Below are 26,774 nucleotides of genomic sequence, written 5' to 3' on the forward strand. Positions count from 1 at the left end.
GGAAAGAAAATGTATAAATCAAAACTAGTAAAATAAAGAAAACCTTCCTGCCAGCAGCAGTGAGAGGCAAATACATGTCTGTGAAACAAACACGATTAAAAGCTAGTGATAATGGAAGTGACTCATTCACAGGACTCTTCATTAGTGAGAAATTGTCTACGTAACATGCACCGTCTGTGAGATCTGTTCATCCGAAAGCATTTCACATGGCCTCAACAGGGAATAAAAAAAACTACAACTCTGAGGTCAAAAGAAATGGCTCCATAAGCCAGACAACAACAGAACACCCACAGCCAGCACACACGGGCAAAGCATTCACACGAGTCTTACATTAAACATTAGTGCTCCAACATCAACTGAAGTAACACCTACCTCCCAGCCAGTACTCTGTGTAACAGAAAGTAGAATCAAGTCAAGTCAGTCACACAACAAACAAGATCCTGTAAAGTTTGGATCATGTGCAAAAAGAAAGGCATGCAGATACAATTTTAAATGTACGTGTTTAGATAATCTTTTCCAACGATGTGTTCAAATCTTACAGTAAAAATGAACTAAGAAAAATGACCTAAAATCAACGATCCACAATTTAACAATATATTTGAAATTAAACTTAAATGAAGCACGTGAAATAAATTACCTGATGGACTATTTTGCTGAATGCATCTTGGAGTTTACCATGAATAGTTGCTAGTTTTTTTGCATCACGATTAGCCTCATGAATTGGAATCAGAACCTTGTAAACTTCATTTACTGCCTCATACATTCCAGCCTGTGATTTGAAAGTCCAAAATAATTAGTGCAGCAAGTGAAAATTAGCATTTTGTTCAATACACAATTATAATGTGGGTGGGGAGACTTTGAAAAATTAGCCAGTAGGCAGAAGGTTCCTGCTGAGTTATGGTGCAAAAGGTGCCAACAACCTCCTGCTAATTTAACCAACCTGAGACAGTGAATGTCAACAGCTTATTTCACCACAACGCTAACACTTAAGAATACTGTCTTTTGTGTACTAGACCGTAGCAATGTTGGCAGTTTGAGGAAGTATTTAAAGTGTACAAAGATGTCAGAAATGCGAGGAAGCCCCCGATGCAGCGCAAGTGCTGAATTTGCTGATTTGAGTCTGTCAGCAATTAGCTTTGGGCGAGGAAGGATACAAATTAACCTATGTCTATGCTCTTAATCGCTATCATTAGCCCACTTTTGAATTGCATGTATACATTTTACCCATTTGCCCTAACTGCATATCGTGGACTGGATTTGTCACCGGTGCTAGGCAAGTCCATTCACATGTCTTAGCTGAAGCAGATTATAAATGGATAAATGGAAAATAAAAAATACAAAAGATGATATTCAGTAAAATATTAAAAGGAAAATGTGGAATGAGAAAGACATTCAACTCATCAAATCCACTTCTTTGACAGACTATGTATAATTCCCCCAATTACAGATGTTACCTCAGTCATTTAATATCATAACTCTCGAGTAATATGCCCTGATCCCCAAAGGTTATCAGAAAAAAAAATCTTCCTCTCCTCAGTTCTAAAGAAGTCATATTGGACTCAAGACATTGGACAGAATTCTCTCAAAAATAAAACTAAGTGTCATAACGGCGAGAATAATGGAGTGATCTGTGCTGGTCTGTCAGGCGCGCTCCACACTGCAATACTCACACATTCAGACACTTTTTGATGAGTTTGATACCAGGACTGGAGGTGGGGGGGGGGGGGAGCCTGCTAGTCTTCATGGATCCCATTCCATCCACCCATGGTGGCAGCAGTCTCAGAAAGCTAGTAAACTGGAATAACACTTACCATTGAAAACAGATCTGCAGCTTGCTCCAGCAATCCCACAAGACCAGCCTCTGTAAAATACTTCCCAGAGCAAATTCCTTCCTCATCTGGTGAAAGCACATCATCGGAAACTGCAGACTCTTCCAAAACATTAAAAGAAATATTCTAAGAGAGAACCAAAGGAAGATATAGAGGCTACGGTCAATATTTATGAACAGAAATCTTTTAATTATTAGTTGAGCCTAAGCAATTTGTCTTTGAATAAAATCTCACAGATACAGACAGCCAAAAAAAACCAACCTGAACTACTTTGCTTGTCAAGGATTACAAATACAATCAATATAGAATTATCGACCCACCCTTAATCAGTGGGAATCTTGAATTTCCTGTCCTCCCAGCTGAGGATCACAATCAATTGTTTCCACTGTAATGGTAAACCTTGGCTTTGTGGTTTATCCTTTATTTTGTTGAATAGACATTACTGATGTGAGGCTACCCCTGAAACTATAGCCGTAGTGAAAGCCCTCCATCCAAAATGAAGTTCCAGTAGAAGGATGCCTCTAGTGTTATATTTATTTATTACTAAAACTCACAGACATGAAAATGGGCAAGAGAAATATATGCAGCAGCAAAACGGACAGAGGGTGAGAGGGAAAGAGAAGAATACAAAAGAACAAATATATCACAAACATATGCTACATTTATACTGCACTGAAGGATGCAACTATTTTCTTAGTAAAGCGAACAGAAACATGTTATTACTCTGATGCTGACATGGCAGCAATCCTCCAACACCAGTACTTAACAACTGAATCTCCTACCTGAAAGGTTACACATCCTACTGGAAGATACTTGCGATCTTCCAACATGCTTAAGTACTCAGCTACTAATGCTGCTGAATGGACCAGACATTGTGCTGCTTCAGCACGATTGCTCCTCTCGGAGTGTTTTCCAGCCATGTTTTGGAGCCACGTTAGCCGCAGATCCGGTGACGTCTGGTATCCTTTAGCGATTCTTCCAGGAGCAAATGAAAAACAAAATTATCACTGATAAACATCCAGCCTAAAATTAAGTTATCACCAGTATTTCATTTGTCTTCTTCTCGTACGCCCCACTACCAAATGTTCTTCTTTCCTCTCGTGAAGATATTGATTCATCTCAACATGGCTCAACAGGTGCTACCCACCCACAAGTGTTATACTTCACCTTGGGTACTAGTTAGGAAGCCTCTAGCACACTGTTCAATCATGGAGGGCATTACAATCTAGTCCTTATTTGATATCCATATATGTGCAATTTCTACTCTGGGTCATCTGGTAGTAATCAGCAACACTACTTTACTTTTTGTTTATTTCACCCAGAGCTAGAGGCCAATCATTAGCAACTCAGTGGCTTTTCTTACTGAGATCAGTGCAAGGATTGCAGCCCTTCTGATTGTATGACTTATTTACATGCCAGATGATGCATTATGTTATGCTGTACCAGGACTCTCCAGCCTCATGGTTAGATTAAATTATTTTACCCATTATTGACATCAGACTATTAAGTCTGCAGTTGCTTGTTGCCCAGTTGATTAGCTTTTTAATAATTGTAAAGTAGTTAAATGCCTACTTTCATCTAATCCCATGCCTCTGGTATGCTGTTCGATTTTTTTTCTTGGATATATAACGCATCATTATCCATTAATGGTGGCAAGCATAATCCTGATACTTGGTTTGAGTGGGTGATGAAGTTGGCATGAGGACATCCTGTTATATTTGCCCACAGTCAATGTCTGGTAGGTTTTGGCCTTAGCATGGCAACAGCCATATTCTGGTAAGGTGAAGGACATCTTTCTTAAGTAATGCTTCATTGTTCTCACCACCACTGGTAACGTACAAGTACTTCACCCAAGTGACTCGTCCTGACATAACTCAAGATTGACAGAATTTGTAAGTGTACTGCGAGATGTTTTTCAAGGTTCAGTTGGAAATTTCTTAGGTTTGTTGAAATTCTTTATTAGATAAAAATTTTTAGTATAAAAACCCTCAGAGACTAATTTCTTCTACTTTACTGAGTTGATACTCTCAGATATATTGGGATGAGAAGCTATGCTGGCATTCTTCAAGGAAGTCACTCCCATGCACATCCTAACCACTAACTTCACTGTTGGGGAATAGATAGAAGGTTATTCTCCTTCATGCAAACAGCTGCAAACTCAGGTGGTTATAAGCAGCGAAAGAAAAGGAAAATGTCAGAACATAAAACATACCAGAGATTGAAATCTTCTTCAATCTCAGGCATGATGTGATGGTGACAAGTGAAACGCATCAGCCTGGGTTTACTGTTCCAGATTCCTATCCAGTAATTCCTGCTCTAAAGTGCATTTGTGGATGTTGGGGGAGGGCAGAATGATGTTCCACAAATCAGAATTACATTGCCCATTGACAATCATGGCCCATGCCTATACTTGGTCACTCGAATGAGATACCGGAGCAGTGCTGGCACTCATTGAACTGCACAACTGTATGAATTAGAGGCTTGAGAAAAGCTGGGATAAGTGGCTAAATTTGGAGGAAGGACAGGAATGACTCCGCACTGTCTATTTGAGAACTGAACATCTTTGAGTTATACCTGTACATCAGATCAATGAGCATCTCTGGATCTTCCTGGTGTTCCTTCATTTTCACAGTGTCTGAAAGGATCATGTGGAGATTGAAAACCAGATCCTGGACCTATAACAAAGTAATAATGAAAGGCATTAGAGTTAACAAATTCACCCCAAACCCAAACATACCCAAATAGGGTTGATAGAACCATTTTCAGGTATTAGTTGAGGTAGTCCAATCACAACAAAGAGAACACGCAGATGACTGTTTCAACCAAACGTCTGTCGAATATGTAGCTGACTCAAGATTTGTTTTCTTTGTAAATAACATACATGTTAAAAAAACTTTACATTACTTTTCCACTTCATCAATCGATTATATGTCTTTATTTCAAAGTGAAAATCATTGCAAATATCTCACTTAATTATGGGAGCATTCTATATTTGTGAAGACCAGATTTATTTTCCTACAACCAGTACAATAGCAGATAGTCAACAGATCAGCATTAAGTGAACCAACCTGTCATAGAATCATAGGATCACAGAATCCCTACAGTACAGAAGGAGGTCACTTGGCCCATTGAACTTGCACCAACAACAATACCACCCTACCCCTGTAACCCCACATATTTAGCCTGCTAATCCCCCCGAAACTAGGATCAATTTAGCATGGCCAATCAACCTAATCTGCACATCTTTGGACTGTGGGAGGAAACCAGAGCACTCGGAGGAAACCCAAGCAGACACGGGGAGAACATGCAAATTCCACACAAGTATAAACTGCTTTAGGACCAGGCAGGTGGAGTGCCGCTGTGATAGACACTATATACTATATAAATATATACACTACATAAATATATACATACCTGGTCTGGAAAGGTAGTTTCTCTCAGTTCCAAGTCTTCTTCAGCATATGTCAAAATTGTCTTCAAAGAGCGTCTAAGGAATTCTTCATTAAAATTCTGGGATGTTCCAACCAGCGAAGAAAGGGACATGGTTACTTGCATCTTCACCCTTGCAAAATTCTGTAAATAATAAAACAATAATTATCTCAACATTTTAATGCCACAGTTTTCAAAGAACAAAAAAATAATGTATTGTCTAAAGAGGTAAAACGAGGTTCAAACATTGCTTACATTGCCAATCTCAAAGTTTTGCCTCATGAGGAGATAGAGTGAGGCACTGGCGTGTGCTCGGATTGTGCCAATACTGCTGCTGCAGTGTCGTAAAAGCCTCAGGCACAGATCAGCACACAGTTCTGTTTCTTCTTCAAAAAGGAGTTCAGGAAACTGTAAGAACAGGAGAAAAAATTAAATCTTTTCTACCTTTCTGTTCTTAAAGATAAAATGTTTAAAACTTTACTCACTATCAACATGTACATTTTCTAGAAGTCACTGGATAGCAATTACAAGCACCTTACTGTTACACTTCAATTGAGCCAATGTATGATTTTACCTTTTTTTTCAGAAGTTTCTTGACAAGGTATTTAATTGTTTAAAAAAAGTACAAGCACATTCAAAACATGGATAAAGTGTCACAAACATTTCTTTACAACTGATAAACGATGATTCAGTCTATGGATCAACATAATTCCCTCAATACAGAAAAGCTTTTAGTGACAACATCTAATTTATTGGCAATAAATAACTCCTACAACCCTAAACTGAACAAGATAACAAATTTCCCCAACCCCAAAAGAGGAAGAAAAGGGGAAATCAACTTCTGAATTCCCCATTCCCTTTCTTGGATGTCTCCATTAAACCTGCACAGCTAAAAAGCAGTTACAATTACATGGGAAACGTGATTCAGATCAACAAACCTCCTCCACAGACAATATGCTATCAATCCTACCAACAATTCCACCTCATCACTCATTCCTCTGAAGAAAGGTCTTGCAAATTTTCTGCCTACCCTGTGCCTAAGGTATATCAAGCAAATCTCCCAAAATCTCTACCTAACCTATAACTTACAGCCTTCACTCGCTGCCTCCTTTCACATGACCCCAACATCTGAGGACTCACCATGGGTATCATAGGTGTTGATGATTGTCAAATGTATTTCATCCCATTCCTAACTACGTTTTCACAATGATGGAGAAAAACCCTGAATTATGTGCAGACATTTTGAACATTTAAATTATGTGTTTTTAAAAATGGACTTACAAGCCAAAGATAACCGAAGGTGTAAATTCTGAGGATGTAAATTCTGAGGATGTAAATGCAGTCACTCTCTGAATTGCTCCTATGTGGGTGATACTAAGAGAGAGGCAGTGGAATGCCACATGCCGTCTCAGAAAGGAAGAAGTCATGCAAACATGAACTGCCATCTCCTATGGAGATAGTGGGAGCCGATTACCATCTCTGCAGGAATTATATCTGTAAGTTATGTCCGAGACCGGCTTGTAGATTTTCATCTTCCAGGAAAATACAAGAGACTGGTAAAAGCCAGGTGCAAAACTTGATCAGTTTTGACAAGTGCTGGGTGTGTCAGAGTGTGTGATGCAGAAACAAAAAGACCTGTTCTGGCAGGTAAAATACAAGCCTCGCTCTCTCTCTGATTGCTGAAGCAAACCAAGTCAGCAAATCCACAGCTGAAAAGAAAACAGGACAACTTCTCAGCCAAAGTTTAGGATCCTGCTGAAGTCAGTGCTACTGGAATCACAAATCTCAAACAGCCACAATGTTTCACCATCTACCCCTCAGGGACAAGTCAAAGACCGATTCCTTTTGTTTAAAATTTATTTTTGGTCTCGCTTCTCATTTCTAATCTGTGAATATATGTGCATGTGTTTTATTATATCCCTCACATTTAGTAGCAAATAAAATCACTCTTATTTTAATTCAAGAAAGCCTGGTTATGCTGGCTACCTTCAAAACTTAAATATATTGGGGCTGGGAAAAGGGACATGAGGAAATATTGAAATGAGATGGACATATGGAACATAAGTCCTTTTACTATTCCAATTGATTCCTACAGTCTGATATTGACATTCAAACAATTCCAAGTATAAAATAAAACAACTGTACCAATTTGACAAGTGATTTGTCAAATTTAGGATGCCATTTTTTTTAAGCGCAGCAAAATCTTAAAATGTATTAAAAGTCAAGTGATTCTATGCTTGGACTGATGGGTTATTTTGATTTGATTGCATATTGGCTGTCAAACACATCCTGTCTGTTTACAGAGCATTTAACAACAGCTGTTACATCCATATCATATATACGAGGGTCCATCCATATTTCACCAGAACTGCTGTTCCATACGTCTCAGGACTCCAATTCCAAGACTCCTGGCAGCTGGATGTTGTCAGGCCTGGGGTCCAGTACTGTTACCTCTCTATTTTATGTTCTCAAATGAGAGAAAGCAAGAGAGTGACTTTGGATTATCACCATTTTGGTAGAATGAGTGAAAATGTTCCAATAAAGCCAAATAACCTATCAGTCCAATGATTTTTAATTCTTCCTGTGAGGAATGGTATGATGCTCGTTTAGTAATACCCTAAAGTAGCACAGAAAAACCAGTTCAACATGAACCAGTTCAACAGGCAACAAATCAGTGTCTGACCTTTAGTTGGTGTGGTCTGTTGTAACATTCTGGAGAGTAGCCTTTGAGCAATAGAAAGTCAATAACATTTATTGTATTTATTGTATTGTTACACCTACTTTAGAGACCAAGGCTCTCTGGGTGGCAAAACAATGTTGCAAGTAAAGCGCACTCTGATTACAGGCCATTGTATGTAGAAGAACTTTCAGGACCCCTCCGAGCACACTCTCTTTGGACTCTGTCACTGAAACAGTCTGTACATATAGAGGGCAAAGATTAAAAATAAACAATTGTTAAATATTTGACATGTTTCAAATCAAATGCTTTACAGTATTTTTGTCATCCTGCTATTACAATTTTGTAAATCCTTTTCAAAAAGCAATAATTGTGCTAATTAATGTAAAGATGTTAGTGCAGGAAATTGAAATACATCATTAAGTGCTTAGCTGTCAGCTACAGAATGGGTTAGGTGTAAAGCTGTCCCAACACTATCCCAATGATCACTCTGAGGAAACGGAGAACACTGAGTAGATACAGATCTCTCTACTTTGTCCCAAAGTTACAACTCTCCAGCAGCATCCTCTATGACACCAATTTGACTTTTCCCATTTCTTATAGATCATTTATGGTCTTTCAGAGATTGCCATTTTGATCCCAGTAGAGACGAGTTTAATACCTCACATCTATGCATGGTGAGAAATGGGTTGAGATTGTTCCAATTCCACTTCACATGGGACCCAGACTTTCAACTTATCAATCAGGGCAGAATTTGAACATGGTTTCCAAAGGTGAAGGCACAATAGTCTACATTTTCCTATTTACATTATGTCAACCCAATTCGATTCAGTCTAGGTCAGTTTGGTAATTCAGATGTCTGAAAAGCTGAGTAAATACGGTAGCGTGCCATCAGTGGAAAACTTCTAGACAAGCCCATAGATATTTCTCCACCATCACAGTTTTCCTTGTTTTCTTGTTATCTTACCTGAACAATTATTTCCAAAGTATCCAAAATTATAAGGTTTGCCTCTGTTGCGAGGTTACCATCAATCAGTGCCTCATGTTCCAACTCAGCCCTTGATCTGTCACACACAAATATCCTGTCAGAAAAGGTTCAGATTCTTGCTTTAGATGTATAAACATTATGATTTAATTTAAGATTTATGGTTAAGAATGCAGACTAGTTTAATCTATAAGAGTATTAAGTTGTGCGTTTTCAAAATAAGCTCCCAGTATCTCCTTGGTTGAGATGTGTTAACTAACTCTGGGTTTAAACCCAGGAATTTGCTGATCTATACTGCTCATTTCCACACATTCCAGTCACTTGCACACTGAGCCACCAGGAGAGCTAAAAAGTATGCAGCTTAATTATGCAATAAAACACAGGTTCTGCCAACACCATGTTAAAATCAGAATAAAGAGTGATATAATCTGCAGGCAAGAAAGCAAATGATGTTTTCCTATAATAGGAGTTCCAATTCTGAATCATTTCATAAATAAAATGTTTATAATGCCTTCAATGATCAAACTCCAGCAGTTGTATTTCTGAACGATATCGCCTTTTGTTGCAATATTACAAATATATTGCTCAACACCTGGCATCCATCTTCAGCTGATATTAAATACTCAAAGGGTGGTAACTTTGGCTCGACTACATGCCTCTTTTTAGCTTCAACTGTAAGATGGACTTAATTCCTTCTGTGTTCACTTTAGTTTAAATACAAACAATTCAACATAATTCTCTGCAAAGCCATGGATTGATAGAATCTCAAATCACAACAGACTGATTGCGTCTTTATGCTGATGCTGCATCAAGGAAAGTTCCATTCTCTATTTATCCTAAAATGTGTTGTTACAAAGTCAATCTTTTGGGATATCTCTGAGTGATGGATTGATAAACATTTATTCTATACTAAGTCAGTTTTTTCCAGCATTTCCAAACTGTGGAATACCCTGGTGAAGGCACTACCATGCTTGAAAAGGATGTGAAAAACCAGATATAAAATTCAAGCAGTTGCCATTAAGTGGTGACAAATTCAGGTTTTAAAGACTGGATCGGCAAGAGTGGATTAAAGAACGGATGGGCAAGACTGAGGGGTGTAAAATATTTCACAATGTAGTGGTTATGGGAAAGGATAAAATGGAGATGAAGACCAGGATTAAATCATTTTAACAGGAATGGCATAAAGTAGCACATTTCCATTCCAGGGAAGATTCTGAGGTAATTACTGTAATATAATGAGAGATACTGGTTGAGAAAAGGAGAAGAGAAAGTAGGAGGAGAGGGGCTGGGAGGGGGAAGAGGGGCAAGAAAGTCTGGCTGAAAATATAAAATACATGATTTTTAAGGTGGGTGTTAAGTAGTCCGCGACTTGAGCATCTCTGTAAATTAGCAGCTTCCCCATGATTTTTGCACTGAAATGCAGCAACATCGGCAACATGTAGAAGGGCCAGGCAAAATAAGATAATGGCTCAAGCAGTAAATGTTCATATATCAGGAATCCTGTTCTTCCTGAGGACATATACCAGAGGATTAAAACAGATGGCCACCTCTTAATTTTCAAGTGAAATATGTGTGGTACTTACTGTTCATTATGCAAGTGCAAACGGACAAGGTTACATTAATGAGGGAAAACACTTGAGAAAGCAATACAAACCCCAAAACCCACTTTACAAGCACAAAGCTAACAAGGTACAAGACAGTTTTGAGTCCTCTTGATGATTCAAAAAGCAGCGTTTACAGGTTGCACTTAATGCACTCACAAGTCTTTCACCTAAATAAGGTTAAACAACAATCTTCAACTGCTCATAATTTACTAATGCTAGTTTAATTAGTGGGAATACTGTGAAAGGAGAAGAGTGGGAAGAAAATAATTGCTCTAGTCACAGTGTGTAATAAAATTATAAGCATGTGCTTATGAGTATAATTCATAATGCCACTACTGATAGCTGACAGCAGTTCATCCCAGAATGACAGGTTCAGAGAGCAGGTATAGAGAGGAATAAAGAGGTAGATGAACATGTGCCAGCAGAGGGAGAACGGATGGATTGAGGAAGAAAGGGGTGGAGAGAAAGAGAGGGAAAATAATTGAAAGAGAGAAGGAAATATTTATTTGCAAGATCTGACCAAGAAATAAAGAACGTATGAGTTTAAACAACTGTTAGCTAATTGCAAACTCTGTTTTGCACAACGGAAGTTACACTGCGAATTCTCAGACTCTTCACTAACAAATTTAAAATTATTGGCAGAATAAAAATCAGAATATAATTCAAGTGAAATTGTTATTTTCATTATGCACAGGAAATATCCTTAACAATTACCTGGAGAACAATGATAGAAAAATAATATTAAAATAGACTCTTACACATATCATAAATGAAAAACACTGTTTATGACAAACTGAATCAATTAACCTCTTCAGAATAAAGCATTAAACAGTTAAATGCCATATTTTACATTTCATTATTCGTGCTACAATTTTTCTGTAAGTGCACTTTTAGTGTTTTATGTTCAAGCTGCATGCAGATCAGCAAACGAACCAGCGCAAGCAGAGCTCCCCCAGACATGTCAACATTCAGGCTGATATGCTGAGGAGGCATTCTGCAAACATGTATTTCAAGCATTGAAACAGAAGCACACAGACAGCAACTGTACTAAAAGATTGGGTTAAGTCAAACAGATTAGATGAAGATAGACTGACTTTTGCATGGTAGTCACTGACCAGCATAGCTTGTTAACTATACTATTGGTCTTCTATCTATAAAATTAATTTTGACGTATTATTTGGGCCCCAGAAAAGTGCAAACACATTAGTGGCCATGATAGCACCAAGCCAAAACAGACTGACGAAAGGTTATCTAATTCACAGTATACATTATCCCACGTGCATACACTCAAACCTGTTTATACAGCAGTAGATTATTGTGTGTTACTACATTCTAGTCAGCATCAATATATAATGTCTCAGTGCTCCAACATTTGTTTGAGCAATATCACCAGCCCCTCTGCCACTCTTTCAACACTAAGCTAAATTCAAACTGTACATGACTAACATGTTGTCCAGGGCTGTAATCCTATTACTGTATTTTCTTTGTCAGGTGCAGAGAAAATAGATTGGAAATGTAATGTACACACGGTAGTGATGATACTGATCCCATTATGTCTATAATATCCTGAAATATAAATGAGGTAGAATACCTTGCTTTGGAGGCAAAGAACACCTTTTTGGTTAGTAGTTTTGCCCGAGCCTCCAGAGGCAAAGTGCCACTGGCAGCAAACATGAACAACTATCACATTATTCAGGTAACAGGCAAAATAACCTCTTAGTTTGCATGTGCAGGCTAGCAATGCAAAACAGCCAGATCATTTGAGTTCACCATCTTTGAATATTTGTACATTTGTCCCAGTGTTGCCAAATCCACTCTGCAATATAGAGGGGATTAATTTAGAAAAATGTGTCATTCGATAAAACAAATTCTATGGCAAGTAGTTCACTATCGATAAGGTAATTACATCCTTTTGTTCCAATGGCTTGGGTTTGTAAGCATGTTGGAGCCTCAACGTGCTTCCATTGAAATATATAAGTAGATTGCACCTATTATCCTTCATCAGACTTGCCACTGTGACATGAGAAGAGGTTTAAGAACATGAGATACAATGTCTTAGTGGCCATTTTTAGGATAGTATTGTATTATTGGAGGTCATAAGGGAGCAGTTGCATCCTTTAGTGTTGGGATGTGTATTGCAAACGTATAATAAAGAATTATTAGAAGCACTTCCAAAAGACGAAGCCTAACCCAACAGAGGGGAGAAAGGTCTGACATAGAATTCCCAGCTGCTGGTGATGAGGTGTGAATTAGGTTCATTAATGAGTCAGTTGATATTTTGAGCGGCATGGTGGCACAGTGGTTAGCACTGCTGCCTCACAGTGCCAGAGATCCAGATTCAATTCCCAGCTTGGGTCACTGTGGGTGGAGTTTGCATGGGTTTCGTTCCACAATCCAAAGATGTGTGGGTTAGGTTGATTGGCCATGCTAAATTGCCCCTTAGTGTCAGGGCATTAGCAGGATAAATACCTGGGGTTACAAGGATAGGGCCTTGGTGGCATTGTTGTCAGTGCAGACTCGATGGGCCAAATGGCCTCCTCTGCACTGTAGGGATCTATGGGTTCTAACAGAAAAGGAAAGACTTGCATTTATATAGTGGTTTGCATGATCACTGGTCTTCTCAAAGCACTTCAAACCCATAAAGTACGTCTGAAGTATAATCGTTATTGTAATGTAGGAAATAAAGACTAGGTGCAGAACAAATCATTATTAGGTAATGTACACCCTGCATCTTTTGAATTTCCTCATCTGTGGTTCTTGGCTCATGCTGCAGTACAATGTCAAAAGTGGTGGTACTCCCCTTCAGTATTTTACCCAAGGAGACATTTGTCAATTGTGAATCTCAATGAGTGTTTGAAGACTATTTGACTGTGGAGCCCATCGCAGCTGAGATCTCTGCTCATAAAAAATTCACTGCATTGTCACTGAACAACAATCAGTTGTCAGTTTTTGGATGTGCTAAGGCTAACTGCAACTTCCCTACCATTCCTATAGCTGAAATCAACCAAGTTTGAGAAGAGACATTTCCTTGGGAGATGGGGGTGGTGAGAGTCCATTTATAGAGAGTGGATTTATAGAGTCATAGAGGTTTACAGCATGGAAACAGGCCCTTCGGCCCAACTTGTCCATGCCGCCATATTTTTTTTAACCCCTAAGCTAATCCCAATTGCCCGCATTTGGCCCATATCGCTCTATACCCATCTTACCCATGTAACTGTCTAAATGCTTTTTAAAAGACAAAATTGTACTCGCGTCTACTACTATCTCTGGCAGCTTGTTCCAGACACCACCCTCTGTGTGGAAAAAATTGCCCCTCTGGATACTTTTGTATTTCTCCCCTCTCAACTTAAACCTATGCGCTCTAGTTTTCGACTCCCCTACCTTTGGGAAAAGATATTGACTATCTAGCTGATCTGTGCCCCTCATTATTTTATAGACCTCTATATGATCACCCCTCAGCCTTCTACTTTCCAGAGAAAAAAGTCCCAGTCTATCCAGCCTCTCCTTATAACTCAAAATATCAAGTCCAGGTAGCATCCTAGTAAATCTTTTCTGCACTCTTTCTAGTTTAATAAAATCCTTCCTATAACAAGGTGACCAGAACTGTACACAGTATTCCAAGTGTGGCCTTACCAATGTCTTGTACAACTTCAACAAAACATTCCAACTCCTTTATTCAATGTTCCAACCAATGAAACCAAGCATGCTGAATGCCTTCTTCACCACTCTGTCCACCTGTGACTCCATTTTCAAAGAACTATGAACATGTACCGCTAGATATCTTTGTTCTGTAACTCTCCCCAACGTCCTACCATTAACTGAGTAAGTCCTGCCCTGGTTCAATCTACCAAAATGAATCACCTCGCATTTATCTAAATTAAACTCCATCTGCCACTTGTCAGTCCACTAGCCCAATTGATCAAGATCCCATTGCAAACGGAGATAACTTTCTTCACTGTCCACTATGCCACCAATCTTGGTGTCATCTGCAAACTTACTAACCATGCCTCCTATATTCTCATCCAAATCATTGATATAAATGACAAATAACAGTGGACCCAGCACTGATCCCTGAGGCACACCGCTGGTCACAGGCCTCCAGTTTGAAAAACAACCCTCTACTACAACCATCCTCTGGCTTCTGTCAAGAAGCCAATTTTGTATCCATTTAGATACCTCACCCTGGATCCCATGAGATTTAACCTTATGCAACAACCCCTACCATGCGGTACCTTGTCAAAAGCCTTGCCAAAGCCCATGTAGACAACATCAACTGCACTGCCCTTATCTACCTTCTTGGTTACACCTTCAAAAAACTCAATCAAATTTGTGAGACATGATTTTCCACTCACAAAGGCATGCTGACTCTCCCTAATCAGTCCTTGCATCTCTAAATGCCTATAGATCCTGTCTCTCAAAATACCTTCCATCACAGATACGAGGCTAACTGGCCAGTAGTTCCCATAGATGACATAGATGACCTTGTTGATCCTTAAGAGGCCCTACTCTCTCCCTTGTTACTCTTTTGCCCTTTTCCCTGCAGCCCTTTTTAAACAAAGGCACAACATTTGCCACTCTCCAATCTTCAGGCACTTCACCCGTGACTATCGATGATTCAAATATCTCGGCCAGGGGACCCGCAATTTCCTCCCTAGCCTCCCACAATGTCCTGGAATACACTTCATCAGGTCCCGGGGATTTATCTACTTTGATGCGCTTTAAGACTTCCAGCACCTCCTTCTCTGTAATATGTACACTCCTTAAGACATCACTATTTATTTCCCCAAGTTCCCTAACATCCATGCTTTTTTCAACAGTAAATACTGATGAGAAATATTCATTTAGGATCTCACCAATCCTTTATGGATCTGCACATAGATGACCTTGTTGATCCTTAAGAGGCCCTACTCTCTCCCTTGTTACTCTTTTGCCCTTTATATATTTGTAGAAGCTCTTTGGATTCTCCTTTGCCTTATCTGCCAAAACAATCTCGTGTCCCCTTTTTGCCCTCCTGATTTCTCTCTTAACTCTACTCCTACACTCCCTATACTCTTCCACGGATTCACTTGATCCCAGCTGCCTATGCATGTCATGTGGCTCTTTCTTCTTCTTGATTTTGATATTTATGATTTTGTTATTCACAGTGCTTAGATGAAATGGTTCAGTGCCATATCATGTAAAGTACCCACACATTGGCAAGAGCCATTACCACAAGAAGTAATGGCAGCACATTTGGAAAATCATAATCCAATAAAGCAGAGTCAGAATGGCTTCATGAAAGGGAAACCATGTCTAATTTATTTGAGTTTTTTGAGGAAGTTTCAGCCAGAGTGGATAGAGGGGAACCAGCAGATGTGTTGTATTTGGACTTCCAGAAGGCATTTGAAAAAGTACCTCGCAAAACATTAAGTCATAAGTAAATGGCCCATAGTGTTGGAGATGGTGTATTCGAATGGAGAGAGAATTGACTAATGGGCAGGAAACAGCAAGTAGGGATAAGGGGTTCTTTTTCAGGTTGGGGACCAGGTGGGGTTCCACAAGGATCAATGCTGGGATTACAACTGTTGACAATATATATTAATGACTTGGAGAAAGGAAGACAACACAAAAATAGGTGGAAAGGCAAGTTGCGAGGGGGATACAAACAGTTTACAAAGAGATATTGATAGGTTAAGTAAATGAGTAAAAAGTTGGCAAATGGAGTATAATGTGGAAAAATGTGAAATTATTCATTTTGGAAGGGAGAACAAAAGAACGGGGAAATGGGGAAAAACTGCAGAAAGCTGCAACACGAAGGGACTTGGGAGTACTTGTGCACAAAACACAGAAATCTAGCACACAGGTGCAGCAGGTAATCAGGAAGGCGAATGGAATGCTGGTCCTTATTTCAATGGAGTTGGAATATAAGAGTAGGGAAATCTCGTTGCAACTGTACAAGGTACTGGTGAGACCACATCTGGAGCAGTTTTAGTTCTCTTATTTAAGGAAAGATTATTTCATTGGAGGCAGTTCAGAAAAGGTTCACTAAATGATCCCCGGTATGGAAGGGTTGCCTTATGAGGAAAGGTTAAATAGTTTGGGACTCTATGCATTGGAACTTAGAAGAATGAGAGGTGATCACATTGAAACATAAAGGATTCTTAAAGGGTTTGATAGGATAAATGCTGAGAGGATGTTTCCTCTCATGGGAGAGTCTAGGACCAGAGTGCATACTCCCAGAATAAAGAGGAGCCAATTTAAGATTGAGATGAGGAGGAATTTCTTCTCTCAAAGGGCTGAAAGTCTTTGGACTCCTTGCCAGAGAGAGCTATGAAGGCAGAGTCCTTGTGTATAGTTAAGGCAGAGGTAGATAGATTAATGATCAGTAAGGGAATGAAGGGTTATAGGAAAAGGACAGGTGGACATGAGGGATGTTGGATCAGCCATGATCCTATTGAATGGTGGAGCAGGCTCAAGGAGCCGAACAGCCTATTCCTGTTCTTAATTCTTATGGTCTTATTATAGTGATAAAGGAGCAAAAACAACATCTTCAGGTCAAAATATACACACAAGTGACTTCTCTTGATAAAACTGAAAACCAACTCTAGCATCTGCAATTAAAACCCAAATTTTTAAAAGATCGAAGCTACTTTCGAAAATGTTCTAACATTCATGTAATTTTTTTTCATTTTTGCATTTTAGACTTAAACTGATCATTTTGCTGATCTCACTACACAATAATTATCACAAGCACACACACACACATACACCTAGCAAATTAACGCACCACATAGAATGCAATCTCATCCTAGGTGCAACCCAGGGATGAAATGACAAAAGTTTTAGTATTTTTCACCCATATTATGCAGAAGCAGAGATGGAAGCAGCAGCCAGTGTTACCGTACCTGACAGATTTCTGGCTTCTTTAACAAAACAGCACATGTGAAGAAATAATTACAGCTGTGAGTTAGGATAAAGATAGTGAGACAGAACAAGAGCAAGTCTTAACACCCAATAATTCTAAAGTAGGATCACTCTTGGTAATCTGAAATGGATCAGTTGATTAAAGCCACTACCCTGTATGGTACTGAACCATGATGTGGAGGTGCCGGCGTTGGACTGGGGTGAACACAGTAAGAAGTCTCACAACACCAGGTTAAAGTCCAACAGGTTTATTTGGTAGGAAATACCATAAGCTTTTGGAGCGCTGCTCCTTCGTCAGATGGAGTGGAAATGTGCTCTCAAACAGTGCCTTCCAAACAAACATGGGAGAAAATCATTTCAGGGATGAAGTTGTAAGGCTTTCTGAAAACAGATTGTTCAAAGGCATGAAGATCAAAGATGATGCTGAAAATCCAGAAATGGGTTGGAAGGCACTGTTTGAGAGCACATTTCCACTCCATCTGACGAAGGAGCAGCGCTCCGAAAGCTTATGGTATTTGCTACCAAATAAACCTGTTGGGACTTTAACCTGGTGTTGAGAGACTTCTTACGGTACTGAACCATACAGACTAGGAACAATACCAGGTTCTGTCCCCATTCTGTACTGAGCTAACAAATATGTGAACGTTTGTGGGTAGTAGCACTACAGTTGACCTTAGCACGAGCAGAAAAAGATGAGAAAAAAGGACAAATGTGCATTCAGTCCATTTGGGCTTTTCCCTCCCAGCACACATCATAATTCACCCCCACCAATCTCCACACCATCTCCTCAGACAGACAAAAAAAAAATAATGTAATACAGATGAAATTAACAAATTTAGCCAAAGGGTCTAGCACGTCGCTATTCAATAAAATCTGGTGGATGGAGAATATATATGAGTGTCAGACGAAGAAAGGATCAAGCTCAGCAATTATTGCTTCAGTGGTGAAACAGCCTGCTGACACATAAATAAAAGGGCCACATGGGTAAGGTATGGGAGGGGTGCAGACACTCACAGATTCATAGTTTATGCCAAGTCAATGCTTTTTTCAGCACAGGAAAAAAGTATAAACCTCCCCTAAAATATCCCAAACACTTCTTCACTGAAATGTGATAACTACTATTTATGAAAACAAAGGGTTGCTTTTCATCCAATATATGATTCTATGGATGACAGGTTCTTTCGAGTCCATCACCAAATAACTAATCTGTTTGTGTCAGCTTCAGAGGGGGATGTCCCATATGCCATCAGGAAGGTCCCAACTGCATCTCCAATCAGCTCCAAAGAGGGTGTTTAAATATGCAGATTAACTACCTCACACAACCGGGATGATGGCTATTGCCAGTTTCATGTCAAATTTAATGGGGTTGCCGGAGCTAGTTTACTATCCTCGTGTTCAATCTCCCTCCTGGTCCTACAGTTAAAGTTGCCTCAGCGGGACCACGAAGATTCAGTCTACCTTGTCTGAGTCTAATCTGTTCATGATCTGACATTTATAAATGTTCTCTTTCCAACAGAGTTGGCCAGATAATGATAAGGAGCAAGAACCCTAGCAATTAAAAAAAACCCTTCCCTAGCCTAGGCCACTGAAGGTAGTCACAGCGTTCCTAGCATAAGGTTACCTGCAATATGAAGAGCACCATTGTAGATGAGCAATGTCAATAATGTGTGTCTGCCTCTCAATAATATGTCTGCATCACTGTGCCCAAACTCAAGCTTCAAGGTTCACAAGAACTCCAGATCACTTAACTTGGCTACACATAGTTAAGTCAATTGACCATTTAGTCAGATACTGTCAGACCTGCTGAGTTTCTCCAGCATTTTCTGTTTTTGTTTCAGATTCCAGCATCTGCAGTATTTTGCCTTGACCTTTTAGGCTACTGACCTCATGAATGGCACAGGGTTTCTTTAGCAACAGATCAATTTCAAAGTGCAATATGGGTGGGAATTTCTGCCCCAGCCCCACTGTGACATGTTTGGTGGTGATGAAGTCGGCCCGCCGTTGGCTCGTGGTGTGATCTTCCAGTTCCGCCGCTGTCAACGGAACTTCCCATTGCTCATTGCCCTCCACCATTGAATAACCTGTGGTTTGGGGGGAGGTGGGAGGGCGGTCGCCATTGGCGAGACCAGAAAATCCTGCCCAATGCAGTCTGTTTTTTGGAGCACTGTGCTGGTTCCAGATTCCATGTAGAAGGCTTTGCACCTGCCCAACATCAGAACACCTACTAAGATGCAGGCTATTTAGATGCAACAAATGGATTTGCTGGTGTTGTACAATGACTTCATACTGATATCCCACTTTTAGAAACTCTTAAGGAGTTAACATTCATTAACATATGCTTTGGTCCCTTTGCCTTTATGTGTACTATATCAGCCCCCTAATACTTAACGCACTTGTCAAGCTTTTCACTGTTTTGGCGCCAGTGGGTCATATCTTTCCTCCACCTCAGATTTTCTTGGCTTCCAAATGCACTTCCAGATGGACTTCGTTCTGCACATCAAGGACAAAGAAGAAACATTAAAATGAGCTTACAGTAATCGATCCTTAAAAGGACTGTGTCTGTTGTTCAGTACACTTCCCCAAAGGCTATGTGATGAATAATAGAAATGTCACTTCCACATAAGGAGAAGTTAAGTTAGATTTTCTTACTAAGTTAGAAATTGCTGAAAAAGACACATGCCTGTCAAAAGTTTTGCCTTGCACTCATCAGGACAGATGCAAGAATTCCAAATTTCAAAGGGAACAACAATTTATACGGCATGAGGAAAGGGGGCTAAGTTGTTGGCAAGTCAACTCTGACCAAGATGTTGGCATGGCGAATGCATCAGGGACATGTCATCCTCCAGACTTTTGTTTAATTCAAAAATGGCTCAATATCTGGGCATATTACCTTTGATCTGCCACAGGTTATGCATATATGTAGCTTCTAGCAAGCGCTAGTGAGCCACATTGCAAGCCAAATTGATAATTGTAAATTGGTTGTTAATGTAATTCTTAGCACACTCGGGATTGTTCAACATGTCACAGTGAGGTGGAGGTGGAAACTCCCACCCAAAATTACAATTTGAAATTGATCTGCTGCTTAAGAAACCCTGCGTCACTCATGAGGTTAGTAGACTAAAAGGTCAGTTGACTTAACCATGTGTAGCCAGGTTAAGTGGGTCCTGAGTTCTTATAAAACTTGATGCTCGAGTTTGGGCACAGTGATGCAGACACATTATTGAGAGGCAGACAAACATTATTGATATTGCACATCTACAAAGGTACTCCTCATATTGGGGGCAGCTTTATGCTAGGAACACAGTGATTACCTTCAGTGGCACTTGGTGAACAATCCTGAGTGTGCTAAGAACAGCACCAACAATCAATTAAAATTATCAGTCGGGCTCATAATATGTTGGCTAGAAGCTACATATATTCAAACGGAGGGCCCTGTCCTCTACAACAAATTGAATGTGTCCATGAATTGCACCTTTTTTGAATGAAACAAATACCTGGGGAACAATAGTTACCTGGTGCATTCGCCACGGCAATGCCTTGACCAATTAGAGACAACTTGCCTACCAATAAGCATCCCTTTTCTCATGCTGTATAAATTGCTGCTCCTTTTGAAATTTGCCATTCTTGTAAATTGTCCCGATGAATGCAGGACAAAAAGCTTCAACTGACTGTTTCTTTTTTCAGCAACAGTTTAGTGTTGTACTACCAAATGACTACAATTTAGAAATAATTTACGTGTGTAAGGAAGAGAGAGTTAAACAAACATGGGAGAAAATCATTTCAGGGATGAAGTTGTAAGGCTTTCTGAAAACAGATTGTTCAAAGGCATGAAGATCAAAGATGATGCTGAAAATCCAGAAATGGGTTGGAAGGACAGGTAAGGTTAGAAGACAGTGAAGATGAATAACATTTCTGGGATTGGCTGGCATGCAACTTTAGTCTCCATTAATGCAGCTGCAGAACGATGTGGAACTGAGGATGGGAACAGTTACAATATAGATTGAAGCACTAGTGTTAGAGAAATTGACAACATTCATGCAGCAGCACATGTTAGAGAGGGCAGATTCCCTATAATGAGGAGAGCTATAGTTGGCGAAGCATTAAATATGATGAACATTTCAGGGAAGTTCAATTGGAATCCACGTGAAATAAGTTGTGGCTGGAGAGAGATGCTATGAGTAGAGGCATGGCTGGGAAAATGGGTTCTGACAAAACGAGAAAGTTAAAGGGAGAACGATGAGAGCGAACAGGATGAATGTACCTAGCTGCCCTCTGCTACGACGAACCATCTCCTGCCGAGCTCCAATGCTTCCAAGAATTGCTTCTTCAAGTTTTGCTTTCATGTCCTTTGATTTTTTGAACGTCAGGCTATTCATTCGTTCAAAAGCTTTCTTGCCCTGTAACGATTTAACATGAGGTTAAATACATGTTCCGTACTTACCTCATCTTTTAAAAAACTCTAGCGTGCAAATTTTATGATACTTTTTATGCCATCCCGATGCTGATTCTGCATTTCTCCAGTACCTTAGGACAGGGGGGTGTCAGTAGGACATACGACTACAGAAGGTCTGACGAGAAGTTCAATTCTTACCTCATCTGACAACCATAAACAAATGGGGGGGGGGGGAGGGGGAATTTTCCCAGAAAGAAATTAAGTGTCCAACGGGGGGGAAAACGGGAGATTTTCCTGCCCGTTTTTTGGGTGCACTTAGTGAGATGAATTTGCAGCACTCTGTGCTTCACAGAGTCTGCGGGGGGATTCATGCCTGTAGGGGGGTCCTAACCCTGCCCGAGAGGCTGGCATCAGTGCGCAGAGCGGGCCACTGCGCATGTGCAGATCTGTCACCAGGGAGATCAGCGCATGTGCACTGGCTCCCCTATCGCAGGCCTCCCGATTGCTGGCCTCCTGACCCCCTCCCATGGCCAGCCCCGAACCCCCCCCCTCTCCTCCACCGATCCCAAATGCAGAGTGGCAGCGGTTCCCCCTCACCCCACAAGCACCACCAATCAGCCCCACTGCCTTGGCACTACCCTGGCAGCGCCAGGGTGCCAGTCTGGCACTGTCCAAGGGGCACACCCCACCCCCAACATCCAGTGGGTGGGGGGGTGGCGGGAGGTTGCCTCAATGGCCTCTGCTCCCACCAGCAAGGTGATCACACCTGGTACCCTTTTATGGGGCCCTACTTTAAGCCCTGCTTGTGGGAACCATTAGCGAGCCCGGACGATACAATCTCAGGCTTGCTAATGAGATGGAAGTTTCCATATGGTAATCAGCCTCACGCTGATTTCCGGTGCGAGGCTGGTTACGTTGTTACAAAATGGCCTGGGAAAGTCCAGCCGATCGTGACTCCCACTACAGGCTGACATTTCCCAGCCCCCTGCACTACTCGAGCAGCACAGCGGGCTGGGAAAATCGTGCCCATGAACTTTGCAGCAGGCAACACAGGATAGGAGTTAAAAGCAAGAACAGAGACTGATTTTTTTTTAAACCCTCCGTCATACTGAAGTCAAATTGTATCATCTCTACTGTTGCCTCCACTACTCATAGCTAACTAAAAGTTTGATAAGCATGAGCGTACATACATCTATCAATATTTTTAAACAGACTCCAAAAGAAACAGGAAAGTTAGAGTGATTTTGACATAACTGTACCTTGTATTCGAAGCAGGAGACACACAGATACATCAAGTCCAACAAGCGGTTCAGTTGAAGAATGGCGAGATCTGCAAACCATTTTTGCAGAACCATATTGTCTGCATTTTTTAAAACCCAGAGGAGGCAAATCAACAAGCTCCGGCTTGATTCAGCTGAGAAGTTTGTATACTGGCGCCCAGTCTAAAACAAATCAAAAGAAAGACTTGTCACTCGGACTAGAGGAACCAGTGCAATTCTATTACTTACTAACACTCACTTGCTTCAAAGAAGATTCTTCTATTAACTCTAGCACCCTAACTCTGTAACTGCTCCAGTTAGTTATCCCCCGGGAGGTCTCAGCTTGGCTCAGTGGTAGCAGCACTTACTTCTACCTCTGAATCAGAGGTCATTGGGATCAACCCCACTCCAGAAAGTGAATTATTCTAAGCTGACCTGTCAGTGCAGTACCGAGTTGCACTAGTGGAGGGACAGTATTTCAAATTGGAAGCTAAAATAAGGTTCTGTCTGCCCTCTTAAGTTGTTGCAAAGATTCTAGTTGAAGAAAAACAGGTGAGTGTTCCAGGCATGCTGGCCAAAATCCATACTTCCACCAACATCACAAACAGATTATCTGATCATTTATCTTATTGTTGTTTGTGGTATCCTATAAATCAGCATTACATTAAAACAGTGGCAAAAAGTGGGATATCCTAAGGCCAGGAAAGATGGTACATAGAGTTACGAAGAATTTACAGCACAGAAACAGAGCAGTCGGCCTGATCAATTCATGCCAGCGTTTATGTTAACCCCCTCGCACCTTTCTTTGGGTAACTCAGCAGGCAGTTGACACAGAAGAAGGCTGACTCAGAAGCCTGTGAAGTTATTAATTTTAGTAGGAAGATTGGGGAGAGGCAAAATAAACTAAATGACACAAAGAGGGCACAGAGGCAAAGAGACATGGAGGATGGAGTGAGGTCTTTGAAGCTGTGCAAGTTAAGATGGCCATTAAAAGAAGATCCTAAATGCAAGTTATTTCTTTCTGTTGTTGCAAAAATATTGTCCTGCAAATTCTTCCTTCCTCACTACATTAAAATAATGGCTCACTATATCTCCTAGGGTAAAACTATGGAACTCTTTATCATCTTAAGTCCTTGCATTCTGATAACTATTAAAATCCAGCTAACCAATAACTCTTGATTTTTACAAGTTTCTCTCCTAGTCTTTTAACTGGATAATGTCTTGCATTTTGAACCCGAGGCTGCCATCTAGGCTTCCTCGTAATAAAAAGAGGTTTGCGTTACCCCAGATGTCAGCAGGAAACTACTCGGTCGGGAAAGCTGTGGAACTGAGGCTCCTGCGATTGCCATGGCGACGGTTTGATTGATCATGCTGCTGCTTTCACTCTCGTATTCATCTGCAGTTACAACACTGGGACGTCCTCGCTGATTGAGGGATTCTTGCAGGAAAGGGGGGCAGAAGAAAGGAAAAAAAGGTGACATCTAATCTGAAATGGTCACCTCCAAACAAACATTCTGGAATAACTCATTTGTTGGCAATACTAATTCAAAGGTCATTATTACATGTTTTGAAGCAAAACTATGTCTTGAAGCAGTCACTCACACCTGTAATAGTTTTATGCCCAGAAAGTTTTTTTTAAGGCTAATATATACATATGAGAGAGAGACAAAGAGAGAGAGAGGAGACAAAGAGAGAGAAAGCGAGCCTCCAGTTACCTAATTCAATTCAAGGTGTAGAGTGCACTGGCTGACACACAACTGAACATTTCAGGCTGGCTTATGGATGGAAGGAGAGGAAGCACAGTTTTTCAAATGGAACATCAGGGATCCTAATGAACATTATGGTGATATGAATGGACAGGGTTTTTGCCATTCATTGCCAGATTTGCTTGGAAACATTAAACACTATCAAGGTCCTGTTTTTGAGTGTTAAGAATGCTCAATATTCAGAGAATGCAAAGATAACCCGAGGCTTCTTTTTTGTACTTTAGCCCCACTCGACTATCTTCTCCACCCTCATCTCTAACAAGTGCAAAGAGCCCATGGACTTTTTTGTCACTAACAATGAGACAATCCAATCAACTGCTTTGGCCGCTTCTCTCTTTCCCTCGCCCAACAGGTCAAACCTCCTCCAAACATCCCCCATACCCTGGTTCTAAACTCAAAGCTTCCTCTATTTCTCTCTTCCATCTCCCCTCATGTTCTCTCTGAGCCCATGTTGTCTGAGATTCAGCTCCAGCTCCTTCGAGGCTATGCCCACTAAACTGCTGATTACCCAGGTTCCGTTCATTTTCCTCAACCTAGGATTCCCCCTCACTGTGGTTGACAGGGTCCCCAACCTGGCCTGAGCCATTTTCCCACACTTCTGCCCTCACCCCGTCCCCTCCCTCCCAGAACCAAAATATGGTTCCCCCTTTTGCTCACTTTCCACTGAACCAGCCTCCGCAATCAAAGGACTATCTTCCGCCATCTCCAGTACGATGTCACCACCAAACACATCTTCCCCTCACCTGCCCATCAGCATTTCAAAGGGACCGTTCCCTCCTCGACACCCTTCCCCACTCCTCTATCATCCCCAACATCTCATCCTCTGCCCATGCAATCGCAGGTGTAATACATGCTCTTCATTTCATCTTCCATAAAAATAAAGTGGAAGACAAACAGATAGAGAGAGAAAAATAATTCAATGTAGAAACTATAGAAAGAGAAAGAATTGTATTTTAGTTTTATTTAGACATCACCACAGGAAATACAAAATATGCAACACATTTTCTGTTACATGCTAAATAACTCCTTTAGTTTTAAAGGAATGCATCCTCCAACTCACCAAAAACATCAAATCGCTTCAGAACCAACGAATGATTGAACCATTTTTTCACTAAGACATGATTATATTCATTACACCAGCACAATCAGTCTATTTAATTTATGCTAAAACTTTTAGATAGGTTAGCTGGTAGCACTGGACACTGTGGTGGGATAGATTAGCTCAGATGGAAAATGAGTTCTCTCATCCACATCTATCTTCTGATCTTTGACTGCACAGTTTATTCCATAACCCGTTGCTTCTCTTTCAATTAATTTCCACTTCTATTTTAATAGGCATCCTGATTTCCTAGCACACATTTTTTTTTGCCAGGAGGATGAGAGACAGAGAGGCTGGAGCAGCTTTCATGCATACTTAAACTTAAAAAATAACTTTACAAAACTTATTCTGAAAACTAATTTTACAAAATGGATCAAAACTGCAGACGCCTCATGTCCCAAATAGGTTTACCTGTTCCTAAGAATCTTTGTTTGTGTTTTTGGTTTAGTAGTAGTGAGAGCTTACATTTCAGAACCCAAAAATTGCTTCCCATCGATCCCCCCCCTATCCCTACTCCAAATTACTCAGCTTCACCAATTGGGTGGAGATTGTGGTGTACTGGCAATGTCACTGGAATGGTAATGCAGAGACCTGCGCTAATGCCCTGGGGGCTCAGGTTCAAATCCCACCATGGCAGCGGCTGGAATTTCAATTTAATTCATGAATTTCATTTTTTAATAAAAACCGGGAATTGAAAGCTAGTCTCAGTAATTGTGCCAATGAAACTACCATCCAATGTCATACAAACTCTCTTGGCATGCAAGTATAGCAGGCGGTGAGGAAAGCTAATGGCAGTCTGGCCTTCATAGCAAGAGGATTTGTGTATAGGA

At 40.5% G+C, this 26,774-nt stretch overlaps 1 protein-coding gene across 4 annotated transcripts in view; it reads right to left on the reverse strand.

Annotated features, from left to right (window-relative positions):
* dock7 (dedicator of cytokinesis 7) overlaps positions 1–26,774 on the reverse strand; it is a 161,137-nt gene that overhangs the window by 16,880 nt on the left and 117,483 nt on the right. For 2 of the 4 annotated variants that reach the window (XM_078218389.1, XM_078218393.1), the window contains 13 exons: positions 24,363–24,517; positions 23,080–23,262; positions 21,689–21,824; positions 19,821–19,917; positions 8,903–9,017; positions 8,040–8,174; positions 5,514–5,666; positions 5,244–5,402; positions 4,404–4,504; positions 2,612–2,804; positions 1,812–1,955; positions 638–769; positions 373–387 (listed from right to left, as the gene is read on the reverse strand). In XM_078218389.1, the coding sequence (XP_078074515.1) occupies positions 373–387; positions 638–769; positions 1,812–1,955; positions 2,612–2,804; positions 4,404–4,504; positions 5,244–5,402; positions 5,514–5,666; positions 8,040–8,174; positions 8,903–9,017; positions 19,821–19,917; positions 21,689–21,824; positions 23,080–23,262; positions 24,363–24,517 (1,718 nt within the window). The remainder of the gene's footprint in view (positions 1–372; positions 388–637; positions 770–1,811; positions 1,956–2,611; positions 2,805–4,403; positions 4,505–5,243; positions 5,403–5,513; positions 5,667–8,039; positions 8,175–8,902; positions 9,018–19,820; positions 19,918–21,688; positions 21,825–23,079; positions 23,263–24,362; positions 24,518–26,774) is intronic. The other 2 variants (XM_078218390.1, XM_078218392.1) reach the window with 2 other exon arrangements.

Source organism: Mustelus asterias, chromosome 8 (assembly GCF_964213995.1).
Source record: "Mustelus asterias chromosome 8, sMusAst1.hap1.1, whole genome shotgun sequence".
NCBI lineage: Eukaryota > Metazoa > Chordata > Chondrichthyes > Carcharhiniformes > Triakidae > Mustelus > Mustelus asterias.